General features: G+C 41.5%; 1 protein-coding gene across 1 annotated transcript in view; it reads left to right on the top strand.

Annotated features, from left to right (window-relative positions):
* Positions 1 to 15,917, top strand: part of LOC124186132 (lachesin-like) — a 110,857-nt gene that overhangs the window by 56,695 nt on the left and 38,245 nt on the right. The window contains exon 3 of the mRNA XM_046577560.1: positions 11,529 to 11,660. Coding sequence (XP_046433516.1) covers positions 11,588 to 11,660 — 73 coding nt within the window. The 5' untranslated portion in view covers positions 11,529 to 11,587. The remainder of the gene's footprint in view (positions 1 to 11,528; positions 11,661 to 15,917) is intronic.

Raw genomic sequence — 15,917 nt, 5'->3', positions numbered from 1 at the left:
ACCTTATCCCGAAAACTTCTGTCAATTATTTTTTATCGACGAATTCATCGGCTTGCGGATGTTGCGGGGGGTTTTGTTATATAACAGAAACTGAATTGACGTTCGTCTGTGGCATTTAGAAAAAAAAAAAAAAATAGACGCTCGTACGAAATTTGTTTCCAAAACGTTGAAACTTTCAACGTTATCGCTGTAGTAAATGAATGAATGGTCTTTTCGGAAGTGATACTCAAGTAGAGATGATCGAGCTCTGGACTGGCCGATGACCGAGAGACGTTTCTGTCAATCGTTGGAAGTAACTTGGCAAGATGGGATCTATCGGGGGATGATGGCGAGGTCTTGAAGTGGAAGTGGAGGTCGACGCCGACGTCGCGTCCTGTTAAAGGGGTCTCGGTCTGACAGGCTCCATCCTGCATCACAATACTTCTCCAATTTCCTGGGCAGAAGTTACGGGACACATTCCATCACAACGTCAGGGGGAACAAAGCTGCCTTCCCGCCGCTCTCTCGCTCTCTCGCACTCTTACGGTCCTCAAACCCTCTCGAGGAGCCATTCTCCGTCCTCTCACCCGTCGTTTTACCTCCCCTAGAAATTTCCTCCCCCCCAAACACCTTCTTCTTCTTCTTCTTCTTCTTGTTCTCCCCTTCTCGTGCTCAAGAAGGAGGAGTTTCTTACGGCGTGCACTTACCTCGAAGCTCGTAGCTCGAAGCTCAAGGCTCGGAGCTGAGCGCGGGGCCTGAGAATCGAACGAATTGATCTCCCATTCCTCTCTCTCCTCCCCACTCTCGATAATGTTGATTTGACGAGCACCGCTCGGTTTCGCTACTTATTGCCAGTCTCTGACGTCGTTAACCTTAAGCGGGAACTCGTTCGGGGAATCCGGTTCACCACCCCTGGAGCCTCGGCTGCAAGCTCCCTCATCCCACCGTTTCACCATCCTCAAACGGGGTTAAATAACTCTCGAGACTGAATAACTTTCCTCCGATATCACGCCGCCGTTTGGCCCCAGCTCTTATCGTTGGGCACCTGAAACCCCGACGGTGAAATCGGGCAAAATACACACCTACAGAGGCCGCTTCGCACCATCCTCGACCAGGATTTCCAACCTCGGCTCAACAGGTCGCGATGGATCATTTCTGTCACATCGCTCGGCAGTTTCTGTCAAGCCTCTCAGCGGTCAGCTTAGCCCGCTGCCAACACTCGCTCAAGCCGTAAATGATGCTTTTTCACACTACAAAAATTAACCTTTTTTCATCACCTGTCGACGGTACAAAAGCTTCAGCGTCTCGAGATTAATGGTTCATCAGATGTACGGTTCAGTCAAGACGATGTCCAATCGAAAAGTCGCGAAATCAATATCGAACCAGTTTATAATTAGAGATGTATCATGTCGAATTTTATCTAAATAAGATACCCTTAGTATCACGAATTAAAAAAAAGACCTAGAGATTTGGAAAGTAGGAAATCAGGCGTTGATAAATTTTAAGACTATTACACATGCCAGAATTTTGATTTCTTCCTCGTAACTAATAAATGAAAAAATAGTTTTATTAGATAAAGTTTGTTTTTGTAGAAACCAGAACGATGTTTTGGATTTTAAGAAAAATGACATATTTTCCCAAACATTTATCGTAAATAACAGTTAAACAAACGTGAGTTTTGCATTCAAATCAATTTTATTCAAGAATAATAATTAATGATAAACTACAAAAGTAAAAGAATTGATAAACAATGTTTAAAAATGAATATTTTCCGAAGGTTTTGTTATTATTCGATGTACAGAACCGAAATTTATTTTTTTAAATATCAACTCAACCCGTTCTGTAAACCCGTCATTTCTTCATTTTTCCAATCAAATGTGTTACGTTTCCAATTTTATTCCGTACCAAAGGTTTCCGGAGTCGGTTTGGTTATTGATTCCGAACCTCTGTCCCTAAATTTTTTCGCATTGAAAGTACTTTCTTCTGGACCGAAGCGTACATCCGATACCCACATCCTTAACGACTCGATCCAGCGCCGACGTAGGTCTATAAGACATTTTGAACCACTAGGTTATATTACGGTAGTTAACGAAGAGCCGTTAAGACGAGAAACCTTGTGCAACAGCCAGCAACCACCCACCAAGACACTCCACTTATAGCCTCGAGTGGAAATTTATAAACATGTCGCTACGTTCCTCGGGTTTATAACAAGGGTTCCCTCTAGGCAGTTACCGCAAGGATGGAAAATCCGACGAGCTCTTCCCGTCGCCCTTTGTTCGACTTTCTTACACACTCTCGGCTTTACGGTTTACCCGTTACACCCGTGTCTTTTGTCTCCCCCTTTCCCGAGTGCCCTCTATTCTAATCCTGATTTTTCAACCTCCCTGGGAAATCTGCAGAATTTTGAAAAATTCGCAAGTATTTTGTGAGAGTTGCAAAAAGAAGTTAGGTGCACGTTTTTTTCGGCTTCGGTGATTCGACGATCTGAAATTCTAAAGCTATCCGCAACAAGCTGTAAATTAGGTTCGAACGTCCGAGGCAAATGAAAGGAAAAAAATGTGACACTCTTTGTTATTCCGACCAATCACCGTACGAGTATCAAATTTTTTCGAAACCGATGCTGCGGCAGGTTTGGCTTGAAAAAATTCCTCGTGGAAACGGGTTATGAATGCTCGAATTTCGTTACAGAAACGCACGCAATGCGTCCAGGGAAGATGAGATAAAAAAAAAAAAAAAAAAATTCTTGACTACGTGTTAAACGGACGATTAACGTAATCTGGGATTAGCGTGAATACGTGTACCTGACTTATGTATATTTCTGTACATGTATACGTATACGTATATTGAACGAGGCAGAAAACACGCCTACTGCGAGTCCGGGGCACCAACGAATACGGGAATTAAACGTTTCCTCGCTCAACAGGTACAAACATCCTACACAAAGTCCGACCGAAGCATTATTCGCGTATTTTGTGATAACAAAGAGGTGAAAAAGAATTTTATTTTTACTTTTTTTTTTTTTTTTCCTTGCTCACTTCTCGTTCGTTTTGTTCCGGAGTTGAATTTTTACCTTTTCCCTCGTACCGCGGCAGCTGTCCTTTTTCGTACACGGTGTAGACGTACGTAGAAAAAAGTGGTAGAAAATTTTTATCGACGAGGAAAAAATACGAACTGGAGAGGAGAAATAAACTAACGATATCCTGAATTTTTTTTTTCTTCTTCCTCATTCACCTAACCATGTGCCAGATATTAAAATCTCTAATAATTTTAACGTAAGGTTGTAATGACGGGAAAATGTCGTTATTTTGGAATTTTATGATTACTTAAAATTTAGTAAAGTGTTGACTGTCGCTTGCCACACTTTTTTACAATCACGTACTTGACAGACTGGGATGTTTTACACCTCAGCGACAAAGATTGTTACAAAAAATAAACTATTGAACATTTTTAATTGAATGTTTTTTTTTTTCAGAGTATATCGAAAGTTTGCTTCAGAGGATCATGTAGTTAATATAGTCAAAAATTACATTTAAGTAGTAATTCATAATTTTTCTATTTTTCAATATAAAGGGCTTAAATTTTAGCTGAGCCGTTTAGGCACTTAAAATTCGTGTTACCATACTGAGATTTCGCAAATTTAACTGTTTCAGGTCGCAAAAGTGCAAAATAGTAATATTTGTTTCAACGTTTCGACACGTTAACGTTACTTACTTCAGCCTTGTGAAAAGAACCGATTTATACAACAAGCCTCGGCGTTTGAACGAGGCTTGCCGTACGTGGCGGGATTCCGCATTACCTTATACGATTCCGCGTGCTTGTAATCCAGTTTTCTCCGCAATTTTCCCCTTCGCGCACTTAGAACCGCGATACACACCGCGAGCGGCCTTCTCAGATGTAGTCGTAAAAAAAAAAGCCACGGAATCGCAGACTCGACGTTTTATATCTCGTCGTTATTTTTTTTTTTTTTTGCCTGCGTGTTGCGTGCCTACTTTTCTTTTCCTTGCTTCTTCTTTTATGTTGTTATAAGTATATTACTCGCTGAATCAATATTGATGTATGTAGTCAATTTTACAAAGTAAGATTCAATTTTCAGGCATGTATATGGAAATAGGCACAGCATCTTCTTCGATCGAGCACTCTCGTGTGTAGGTTTTTCTCTTCAATCTCTTTCCATAACGCCATACGTATCTAAAAATGATTCGAGGTGCTTCTTTTCCCTCAAAACTTATGTCACTGAATATTTATTTTCAACTTACGAATCGTAAAAATTTACGATATTCATTCGCGGTGAAAGAATTTAAAGTAAAAAAAAAAAATTGAATTCAAATGTTGATTATACACTGTTTATTTTTCTTGTAAATGTCAATCGAATGTTTACCGTATACAGTAATACGTCGATCGTTACAACAGAGATCGATCTTGGATGATTTCAAAAATCGAAAACAAAACCCTGTCTCATTGTTGGATCCTTTTTCATTTCCGGTTGATTGTGTATACCCGTCGTCTGTGCCTCAAGGTGCGGGGGGTGCCAGGCATGTAATTTAGTGGGAAAAGACGCCCGAAGGCCTTCGTTAGTGTTTCTCCGTCTAGGGAGAATTCTAAACAGACGTGTAGGGTGGTTGTGCACTCGAAGCTGCGTTAATTCGGGATTAACTAGTCTGCGGATCGCAGGCTGGATACGGATTAAAAAACTCGCCAGGTGGGGCTCGAAATCCCGAAAGACCAAAAAGTTGATTGATCGAAAAACCGAAATTTTTCGAGAAACGAATTTTTAAATAACGAATGATCAATTTTCGATAAATCATTCGGTAGAATAACTATTTTCTCAAAAGTTCATTTAACCGAACGCCTTTCTTTATCTGAAAAGGTATTTTCGGTACAATCGGCATTCCGAATGAACCAAGCACAGAGTGTGAAGATATTGAAAAATGAAAGTTCCGAAATTAAAAATTGAGAGCGGCTGCACCTTCGAACTGCCCAAAAACGAAAACAATTATCTGTCGTGAATCAAAGTTCAGAAGGAGCAAAATCTCGATCCCCAAAATGTGGAAGTACGAGAATCTCGAAAGGACGAAATACCGAATCTCCTGCGAAATCAGAATTTGTGAAATTCGTCAACTCGATGCTAGTTTTGTCAGGATTATCTCATTGTCCGTCACATCGAAGAAAAAAGAACGCGAAGGAATATCCAACATATTCTTTATTGAAAAATTTGGATTCATAAATTTTCGAAAAAGGCACGAGTCTGACATTTAAAAATTGGACTTTCCGTAAAAATTGACTTACACAGTCTTGCCTTTTCAATTTTTATTTTTCTACAAGACAACGTTTCGTCTTTATGATCCTATTACGTTTTCAACCATCGATAATTTGACTTTCGGAATTTCGTCCCGTCGACTTTTTGCTCCTTCCGATTTTTCTACCCCACCCGATTCCGGTGCGTGTTTCACAAGACAAGAAGTCGGCAAAGAAATTCGGATAACTGGGAATGAGATAAGCGCAAAGAGAGAGAGAGAGAGAGAGAGAGAGAGAGAGAGAGAGAGAGAGAGAGAGAGAGAGAGAGAGAGAGAGAGAGAGAGAGAGAGGGATGCGAAAGGAATCGAAGGGAAAGGCGTATCGTTCCAGCGTGGAAACGGGACGCGACTGAGGGCCGAGGGAACGCATTCAATTTGCGCAGGTGTTCTCGTCGCAACCTCAATATTTAAAAGAGCCATTTCCCAAACGATCGCGTAAATTTCCTTTTATTATATCGATCCTGTTTAGTCACAGTCCTCGATTCGCCTGCGTCTCCGCGACTCGGCCGTAAAACGTTATTTTCCAAGACACCAGCGGGGCAGGTACCTTGATGGAATCGAGGGTGTCTTTACCATCGGTCCCGGAGAGAGTATCTCACGCCTAAAAACATAACCCGACTCATTCACTACTCACTCAGATTTTCAATTTCCTCAAAAATATCGCCTCATTTTTATACTTTTGTGCACACGAATTCGATTCGAAAAAGCTTCAAGCGTCAGCTTGCGTTACGTACGTACACGGAGTACTGACCCCCCCCCCCCCCCCCTCCGCCCCCTCTTTATCACTCTTTCTTTTCGAAAGGTCACAACAACAGATAATTCATCATGCTTGTGAAATAAATTTATTCACGGATGCAGAGTAATTTCGACAGGGCAACCGATCGTTCCGACGAATCTCGCATACACGCCGCGCCGGTTGCGTGCAGGGTTTTCAATTGATAAACCGACGGTCCGATGAAACTGTGGAGTGTTTGAATTCATCCGCGCACTTGATCGAGCGCTCGATTCGTTTCACTCAATTTTAGCCCGCCTTGTTGTCTGACCATTTCCGCCCCCCACCCCTCCGATGCTAATTAACGCGGATATATCGAGTTGCCCTCACTATGTATGTTCGAGGTTTCGACTGATTGTAATTCGCGGTTTGTTATTATTCCCTGTGAAATTTATTGGGATACTCTGTTGTCTCCGCATTGTCAGCGGTTTGAGGGAATCGGTATGTCGCGAATACTGATTATTTTTCACGTTGATAATTTACAGTAATTTTTTTCCTACTGTTGTTGCATGAATTTTGTCGGTTTTGGGAAGTTCGCGACTGATGTATATTCGATGTTCGATTCTCTTAATTCCAGTTTTTGGCAAAACTGGTCCGTTGTCTCGCAATGTTGAGGAAACACCGCCAGTTCAATTTGACTTTAAAAGACACTGTTATATATCTTCAGGAAAGATGCCGTTTCAACTTCGGTGTGAGGATTGGTAGAAAAAAAATTGAGTATGTAAAATTTTTTCTTCATTAACATGACTTTGAGAATGGTTGGAAAAAGATGTATCTTTATTTTATAAATAATGCTGGTCGTGAGAATGTAGTTTTTGGTGTTCAAACGTTGAAATTGAAGAGTGAATTTTTTGAAACTTGTACTATTTGTAATATAGACGAGATAAAAAATTGATGCTTGCATCTTGCGGTTATCTTTTTTACTTTTCATAATATTTGATAGTGTCAGAAAATTATTAATGCTTTCGGTTGAAAATCGCTTTTTCTAGCTTCACCGAATCTTTACGTTTTCGAAATTTTAGAATCCGGAAAACAGGTTTTTGGAAAAACGTCGGTCTACTCGATAAACTCCCGCGATAATCTCGGAAACAGCTCGCTGAAAAAATTTTAAACTTACAAGATTTTACAATCAAATGACGAATATGGAAAATTGTCATGTCCCGTTCAATTTGAACTTCCGGTTTCACCGGAAATAAGTCGATTTTCAATGTTTCACTAACAAACCTGTAATTTTTCCTTTTTATTACTTTTTATAAATGAACGATTACGGTTATCCCAGTTTTTATATATATATATATTTTAAAAAAATGTATATAGTTTTCGAGATCGCGAATGTTTGTCGTACAAACGGTCAGGCTCTTCTCTTTTCACGTTGATGTAAAAACTGTTTGTCCGTTTTGTTCGCGATGCAATGATCATTTCCGCGCAAACGCAACGGGCAATGACTTTTCTTACAAGCACAGAATATCGCGACTCAAGAGCTTGGAATTAAACGTTGAAACGGCGTCGAGGTCGATGGAGAGCAGATATTTTAATGGAAGTTTGAACTTGAGATATTTTGTTGGACGCGTTCCGAGGGAGGGACGAAAGTGGAGGGGCCCTACCTCGCTCGTCGAACCGTTCATAATGAGATGTTAATGGAGAAACCGTAAAAAAGTTGAACGTCACGTCACGGTATCGACAGCTCGACTCTCCAAGTATACGTCGCGTCGGTACCTTATACCTACCTATGCGCCCCTCTCCGAGAGGCGGAGATTCCTCTTCGTAACCATCGCCGTCGCCTTATATATAAACATGTGCGCATGTATTGTACAAGTATAGTTATGTAGGTGAGCCTAAATTATGTACACCAATAATCTAGTTTGCTCTTTTCAGACGTCAGAAAAATGTCCCGCCGTATACGAAGAACTCCCTCCTTCTCCTTCTCTTCCTCATCCTCCCCCGTCACTTCTTCTTCAATTTTTTTTTCCTCCTTTCTTTGCTCCTTTTTCTTCTCTCCACGACAGCTTTTCCTATATTATAACCGTACCGTATTTTTTAATGCAATTTTTCGCCAAGGCACGATGGCTCTTGTTGTTTTTCTGTACTGCGAGGTGAAAACCACTTCGTCGATGACGGTGTTGAGGGTTTATTGAATCTTTCGTTATAACAAGAAAGTAATAATAACGATGTTATCCTCCACCACCGTCGAGTCTCGTGCACTGGATCTCTTCCTTAACGCTTCAACAATATCGCGAACGCAATATTGCCGTTTTTAGTCTTCCTGGGGGATGAATTTCTGCGGTGTCAGTTGGAGTAATAGAAACTTGATCATTTGATGGGTATCGGAATGTATTATATTTATGTGATTCTCGTTGCTGGACAAGATGGGAAAATATTAGGCGCCGAGGTTGGGAATCTCGTTGCGCAGAACAGGGTGCTTAAATGTCAGAGAAATATGGCAAACCGAGAGGAATTTCGGCACGTGTTCTGGAATTTTTTTATTTTCTTCCTCACTAATCTACGATTTTTCGATATGTAGAAAAATACTCTCCGCTAGACAATTTAGGGGGTTAGTGCAAAAAGGGTGTAAGTGACGGAAAATATGGTTTTTGGGGGAATTTTAAGAATCGATGAATTAACGTTGAGCACTGTGTAAAATTTATGAAAAATATAAACAAGTACTACAAACAGTTAATACTCTGAGATTGATGTTTCCACCTTCCATGTTCGAAAGAATGGCTGATCCCAATTTTTCGTTAGATTCTTAAAATTTGAGCGTTTATTGATATATTCGGTGATTGGGTTTAAGCAAAATTGTACTTGAAGACAAATTTGACTGTTTTGCATGGAAAATGTGAGTTTGTTAGTAGAGTTAGGTTGAAACGAGTCCTGGAATAATGTCTATTTTCGTCTGAAAAACCGGTAAATGTCAGGTAATTTGTTACGTCATTGACGCTAGAAACACTGGCAGAAATAGGTATATCCATTAGCTGCGTCTCGCAGTTTCGCCTCACGGCGCCGTCCTAATCCAAATTTTTCGATCCCGCAGCAGTCCTTCTAGGTACGAGTGGAGGTCGATCGAGTTTAACGCGTGCCACAAAATCAAACGCCCGCAGGATAAAACCATTACCATCTCCTCCGATTCCCCGGATCGTTGGTACCTATATATGTATGTACGTATATATATATATATATATATATATCTATGTATAACCAAGACCCACCGACCATGGTAGTCGTCCCATCGTTGTCCCGATCGGCGGGGGGGGGGGGGGGGGGGGTAAAAAAATCCTATCACTGCCAGCAGTTCGATTCCAATGAATTTCTCCCCTCGTCCAACTAGCCTTGGATGTGGGAAGAGAGGAAACCAACAGAAAAAAAAAAGATGAGACGGAGGAAAGGAGGAGACGGAATGGAAGACACGGAGACGACGAACGAGAGATGGAATAAAGGCTGGGGTCGGTATATTCTGCAGCCTATAATATGCCTCCCTCGTTTCTACGTAACTAGCTATTTATACGTATATATATATACATACGAGATACAGGGTGGCAAGTGGCGGATGTGTGTGTGTGTGTGTGTGTGAGAATGGAGGGTGAGCCTCTGCTGACGCTCGACTATCTGTTTTGCATTCTGCGAACGGGTGGCAAACGGGTGGCGAACGAAGCGACCTGGAGCTGGTCTCGAGTTCGGTAGGTAGGTTGGTTGGGTGGTTGGATGGTTGGTTGGTTGGCAGGCTGTGGGGGTGGGGCAGATAACGGATACGCGAATGCAAATTACAGTTAACCCCATCAGCCTCTTTTTGTTCTCCTGTCCGGACCCGGAGAGGGATGGATCGCTTTTGCTTCGCGTTTTAAAGGCGCGGTTATGTACCTACACTTGGCTCTGCTCTATTCGCGCCACGCTCGAACTGCACTGCGCTCGATACTTAAATACCGATGCGTTTCGAGGATGCGTCGATTTTATGGTAAGGTTGAAAACGTGTCGTAGTAAAAAATTTAGGAACAGTCGATTCGAGATATGATAAATTTGCTCGGCAGACTACACGGTGAGAAAAAAAATGTCCCAGAAGGTTCAATAAAATTTTTGGGTCGATTTAACCATTTTTTAGTGTATGACTAAGTGAAAGAGAAAGTAAACGTTAAAAATTGAAAGTTGAAATTACAAAAATTTGTGTTTTATTTATTAACAGAAATGTAACAAATAACACGAATATAAAGTGGATCTGCTGGGAAAGAAAACTACAAAATAACTAGAATTATACTAGCAGATATAAAATCTAACGATTTTAATGTTTAAACTTTTTAACTTTATAATTTTTTTTTCCTATCAATATTGTTGCTATCATTAGTTTTTGATTATAATTTATAAGCATAAATGGAGTCTTGTTATAAAAATAGTCGATTAACGAATTACATATTTCATAAATACCCTGTACGACCTGGGTTTTTGACTAAATGAATACGTTTTGAAGTTAAATGTTAGTTCATTGTATATTATTATGCTCCAAGTGTCGATTTGAGTAAACTTTCGGGCAATTGAAGAGTTTGATAAAAAAAAATCGCATTCAAGTGAACTGTGAAATTTATTTTTTCAAATAGTCGTGAGTTGCGATTTATTAAAATCAGATATGCGATACAGTTTTTACGTTATAAAATAGAAAGCCAAATATTAATATCGAAATGAATCTGGGTCATATTTTTTATCGATCGAAAAGTGGAATTTTCACCAGAGTTTATCTGTCTCAATAATCAGGAATTTAGATTTCCCAATGGTCGCATGACCCAGGTAATTTTTATTCATAAAAAGAAATTAGGTGCTTGGCGTATCGACTGAAATACCAGCGACAGGAGTTCATCACTGTTGATCAAATAGTGGAAAGAAAACGACTCGTTGGAACGAAATACCAGACAGTGTATACGAATTCACTTTACACCAAAGGTTACACCAAAGGTTGGTTGGTCTAGGCCCGCGAATTACCAAAGGTACTTTTTTCTCAGTGTAAGACAAAGGTGAGGGAGGCGGGGTGGGAGGAGTAAAAAAATAAAATAAAATAAAAATAAAAGCGATCCGGAAGAAGACAGTTTCGCGCGAAGAGAAAAGAGACGAGCGGGGCGCAAAGAAAGAAGTTGCAAACTTGACTCTCGAGTCAAGGAGACGCTTGTACCTACTTACGGAGGGCGGTCTTACGCACATATTTCTTCCATTTGACAACGGCGCGTCTTTATTGGTTTTGAGTGTTTGTCAGTTTGGAGTGAAGACTGTTGCGGGTAATGGTATACAGCATAACTTTTTGCCACCTTTTTTGCCAACCCTGACGTGAAACAAAAGATCCGAATAAGCGACACTCTCCGACCCTCGCGACATTTGTCACGAAAGCACGTTTCGTACTACACTTGTAGCGTGTTGTATATACGCAAGTGTATACGTTGGTATGTATCGTACCTACACATCGAAAGCATCGCTCAAAATGTACACGCCGTTTTCTCGTTTATTTTACAGCCATCAGACGACGAGACACTCAAGGAAGATGAGGCTGCCGAGTAGATAGAAAGAGCTCAATGGTTCAGGGGCCCACGATGCCTAACCGACTCGCAGCTGTATTTCTTCTCCACGTTCTGTACGCGCCCATTGGTAAGCATTATCCCAGTTCATCAATTACACCCGGCTTGGTCGAAGTTTGACCTGAAACGACGAAGCGGGAGTGTTCCTATCCCCGGAATATCCAGTCAGCGGCATCACATCTCGCGCGTTAAAGTTCCGCGGGTCCATTCGCCTAGATACGGCAGAGAATACGTACGATATTGTAACGTCATCGGCAGAGACAGCTTCGGCGAAACATGCCAGATGCCTGCGTCTCAACTGGCCTGACCAACTTCTGCATTCGATGTTTGTCCGCTCGTTCGAGCCAGTGCATTCGTCACGGGGTTAATGCCTCTTAGGGTGAACGGAATTTCACCCTCTTATCTGTTTCACCGAAGTCTCATAGTCGGTTAAACTGTTGCGACTCGGATGTTCGTCTTCTCTCGAGTTTCTTGAGCTTACTGGCTATGCGTTTGAACGTTGACGCGAGGTGCCCAGACTGGTTTTTAACAAATTCGAGACCACGTTGTACTAATCAGTGATTGTAATTGACAGGTATTTTACTATATTTACGTAAGCGCGATGGGTTCTTGATGTTTCGATGTTTAACGAGTATCCGAATTCAACAGGAAATTTCATGGAAAATGTACAAATTGTTTAATTCGTGACGTATTTGCTGTGGATAATTGATGCCGACCTGATACTAGTTTGGGTCTAACTGACTCGAGATTTTTTCAAACAAGTGGCATGCGGGCCCAGTTGAAGGACGCAAAGAGGCAAGACGGAGGGTAATTTTCATTCGTATCGGTTCGCCTTTTTCTGGAGGATGAGAGACACTCTCGTCTTTTTTCCATAAAGAGTCTTCAATCATCGTTCCTGCAATTTTCTACCCAGCTCGTCGATGACTGAGGATTTCTCTTTCTCTAAACATCGTAAGTCGACGATACACGGTTCTCTGCTCTTTCTCGAGTCACTCGCTGCTTCCACCACCCAGACGTCGAACCCCGAAGCCTTTCGGCCCTCCAAGGCGCCAGTGGGTTCGAACAAAGTGAAAGAAATTATCCTCTACAATCCTACCGTCACGGGATTATGGATTTCATTGTTTGTTTCACGGAGATACGATGTAGGCAACCTGTATATGCCGTCCGTGTATTCGAGGCAACGATTGTTACAGGACGAAGAAAGATGGGACCTGATATCATCATCTATACCTCTATACACAGTTTGACGCGATTCTTTCCTATCTTATCTTGAACACAACGGGAGTTTCCAGGCTAATTGTTACCGGTTATTCGGCGGCGGTTTTCGCGACTCTCTTAGTTTTCTTCATCGCCACATCCTCCTTCATTCTTCTACCCATACATATTATATACATGTACATATATATATATATACTCCGCGGAAAATGCGATAATTTACTTGACTTCTTCGCGGATTTGTAACTAACTTTCTTCAATGGTAACGCAAGGTAATAATCGGATGAAATCCCCCAACGGTGATGCGGAATTCAATCTTTTCCCATGGCTGTCGTTCCTTTTTTCATTATTTTTATTCTTATACACTTATCATTATTGTTATTATTATTGTTATTATTGTTATTCTTTTTTCTTCCCGTAATTTCTTTACTTTCTCGGTTTCCTCTTTTCTTTCTCCTGTCTCTTTACGAATTCCGTCCGTTCCCTTTGTTCATCGGATAGGTGTCTCAATTCGTGCACAATGTGCCTAACATTGTTTCATTTTCCTCTTAATCAACTCTCCAGTAGGTACACGTATTTTCCACCTTTGTTATTATTTCGCCTTCGCGTCCCCTGTTTTTTACGTCCTCCTTTCTTCCCCGTTCATATATATATATTCAATTTGCATAAAATTACCGGACACGGAAAGAGGCGAGGGGGAACTTTCCGGTATTGGATCCTGGCTGGGCGTCTAAACGAATCTTACTTTTTGTTTGTAAAATGGAAAAGGACTCTCAGAGGAGGCTCGAGTTATCCGATAGGTTCGTTATATTCTCGAATCTAACGATCGGTAGCCGGCACGTCACTTGTCAGCCGTCGACCTCTTAGGCTTACATCGACTGCAGCAACGGTGTGCATCAGGCCTCGAGGGCACCTGGCGTCTCATCAAGGAACAAGCAAGGCCGCATAGCTGTGGATATGCAATGTGTTGCGTTCACGCGCGTCGTTCCCCACGCATATATATCAATTTTCGCGGTTCAGATCGATTTGTCAAGTGCACCCAGAGGCCCGATTCCCGTCTAGGTACATAAATGTATGCATGCTGCGTGACGCATAGACGGCGATACGCTAATTAGAGTACTTGCATGTAATCAAACAGGCACATTGTGTTTACATGCGCATTATGTACATATATGTACATATATGTACACACACACGCACACACACACACATATATTTATTTATATATTTATATACTATATATGTGTATATTGTATATAAATACCTGCCGCGCCTCGTTAGGTTAATTAAAACTTGAGACGGCGGGACTGATATCAAATGTAAAATAAAAGGAAACGGAAATACTTGGAAAATATACCTCGAGGCTTTAATCAATCCCTCTTGTTTACAAGTCTTTGTTTAACTTCAGTTACACCGGATTACTCGTTTCGCGTAGGGATTACCAAATGAATTAAATTGAACAAGGTCAAGTAGAAATGCTCGATCAACTGTTTCTTGGTAAAAGTAATCATCTTTCTACCGATGTGTATTGTTTTAAGAGAAGGTGATAGGCGCGAGTGAACATTTTGCTGGATGGACAGTTATTGATACTAATATTATTATTATTAATTAACATCGTTGCTCCTGCAAACTGTATGTAAGCGCTGATTGATATTAATCGCTGATTAGGTAATTTCGTGGATTACGGTATAGAGGCGAGAAGACGGTACAAGATGAATTTACTGGAGACACTATAACGCGAGTCCTTCGATTCATTATTTATTTCTCTAGTAACGTAACACGGCAAATTGTGTTGAAAATTTCTTTGATATAACGTCGTTTTTTTTTCACAACCCATGAAAATAGAACAAAGAATATGGAAAAAAAGATTGAGGATAAAAAAGAAACACCGTTTACTCGGGCTAGTTTACTTTTCTATCAAGAAGTCGACGCCGCAGGCTACAGTGTAATTCTGAACGATTGCGACGAGTTATAAAAAACGATAAAAAAAAAAATAAAATTATCTGTCATTGCTTTTATTTCTTTACTGGAGAGAACAGATCTAATCTATTCTTCAGTCGCGGTAGAATGGCGTTGAGAATTTATCAACCGGCGCGGTGCAATGTGCATTAAAACCGAGTTCGCGGATGGTTGATACCGGGCGGTTCGTTCTCGCTTCGGAATAAAACGAAACGAAACTAAACGAAACGGAGCTTGGCTCGCAAAAGCCGAGGAACGAAGGTGCAGACGTGGGGTGGTTGTGCCGCGGTTTTAACGGGGGTGGTATTTACTCCGCAGGGTGAGACTTACTTACTTATTATAGTCGAGAGCTGAGAACCCGAGGTAGTACCCGTGGAAGAGCGTCGCTATAGGTATATATTGTCTATACCTGCCATATTCGTCGGCTGCCAGGCGTTATATCGGTCTCGAAATAGCGACGGACGCGAAAGGTAAGACGAGAAAGAAGCAGAGAGCGGGAAATTATGTCCTGCACGAACAACTCGCTCGCCCCAAGTTCACCCGATTTCAAGCGACGCTCGAATCCCTCGCTCTCGTAAAAATATACACCCAATATAGATCTGCTGGGAGTAGATACAGCTGGAGAAGAAGCGCGTGAACCTGCGGCAGACAGCAGAGTTTATACAATCATGCTTGTTGTCCCCGGAAGGCAATGCCCGAGATGTCTGCCGTGTAACGTGACACCCGCAGGAGTTTTATAAATAACCCCTGAGCAGGAGAGACCAGTTCCAAGATTTGAGGGAAAATATTTTTTGGTGGAGGGGAAGGAAGGGTGAGGGAAGGGAAATCGGGAAAGTAAATTAGTTAAAAGAGTTATGCGTACAGATCCCGTTACCGACATTTTACCCGCTTCACAGCTCAGACACGAACCATTTCGACTTTACCGATCATCGGAAAAAAGGGTTTGTGCCTGAGTTGCGAAGTAGCTGAAATGTCGATAAAATGACGGTATCGGGATCTGTACGCAGAACTCTCCTTACTACTCTACTCGGGAAGCTACCTCCGAAATCCCAAAGAGGATCAATGGAACCGTGTTGCCTCTAGACACTCAGCTCTGCATACTCATAGCTCTGTAGCTATGCCGGCACATGTGGAACGCACGCCGTGTTTACCG

Source organism: Neodiprion fabricii, chromosome 7 (genome assembly GCF_021155785.1).
Source record: "Neodiprion fabricii isolate iyNeoFabr1 chromosome 7, iyNeoFabr1.1, whole genome shotgun sequence".
In the NCBI taxonomy this organism is placed as follows: Eukaryota; Metazoa; Arthropoda; class Insecta; order Hymenoptera; family Diprionidae; genus Neodiprion; species Neodiprion fabricii.
The sequence above is the reverse complement of the archived record's forward strand: the minus strand, read 5'-3'. Positions and strand labels throughout refer to the sequence as shown.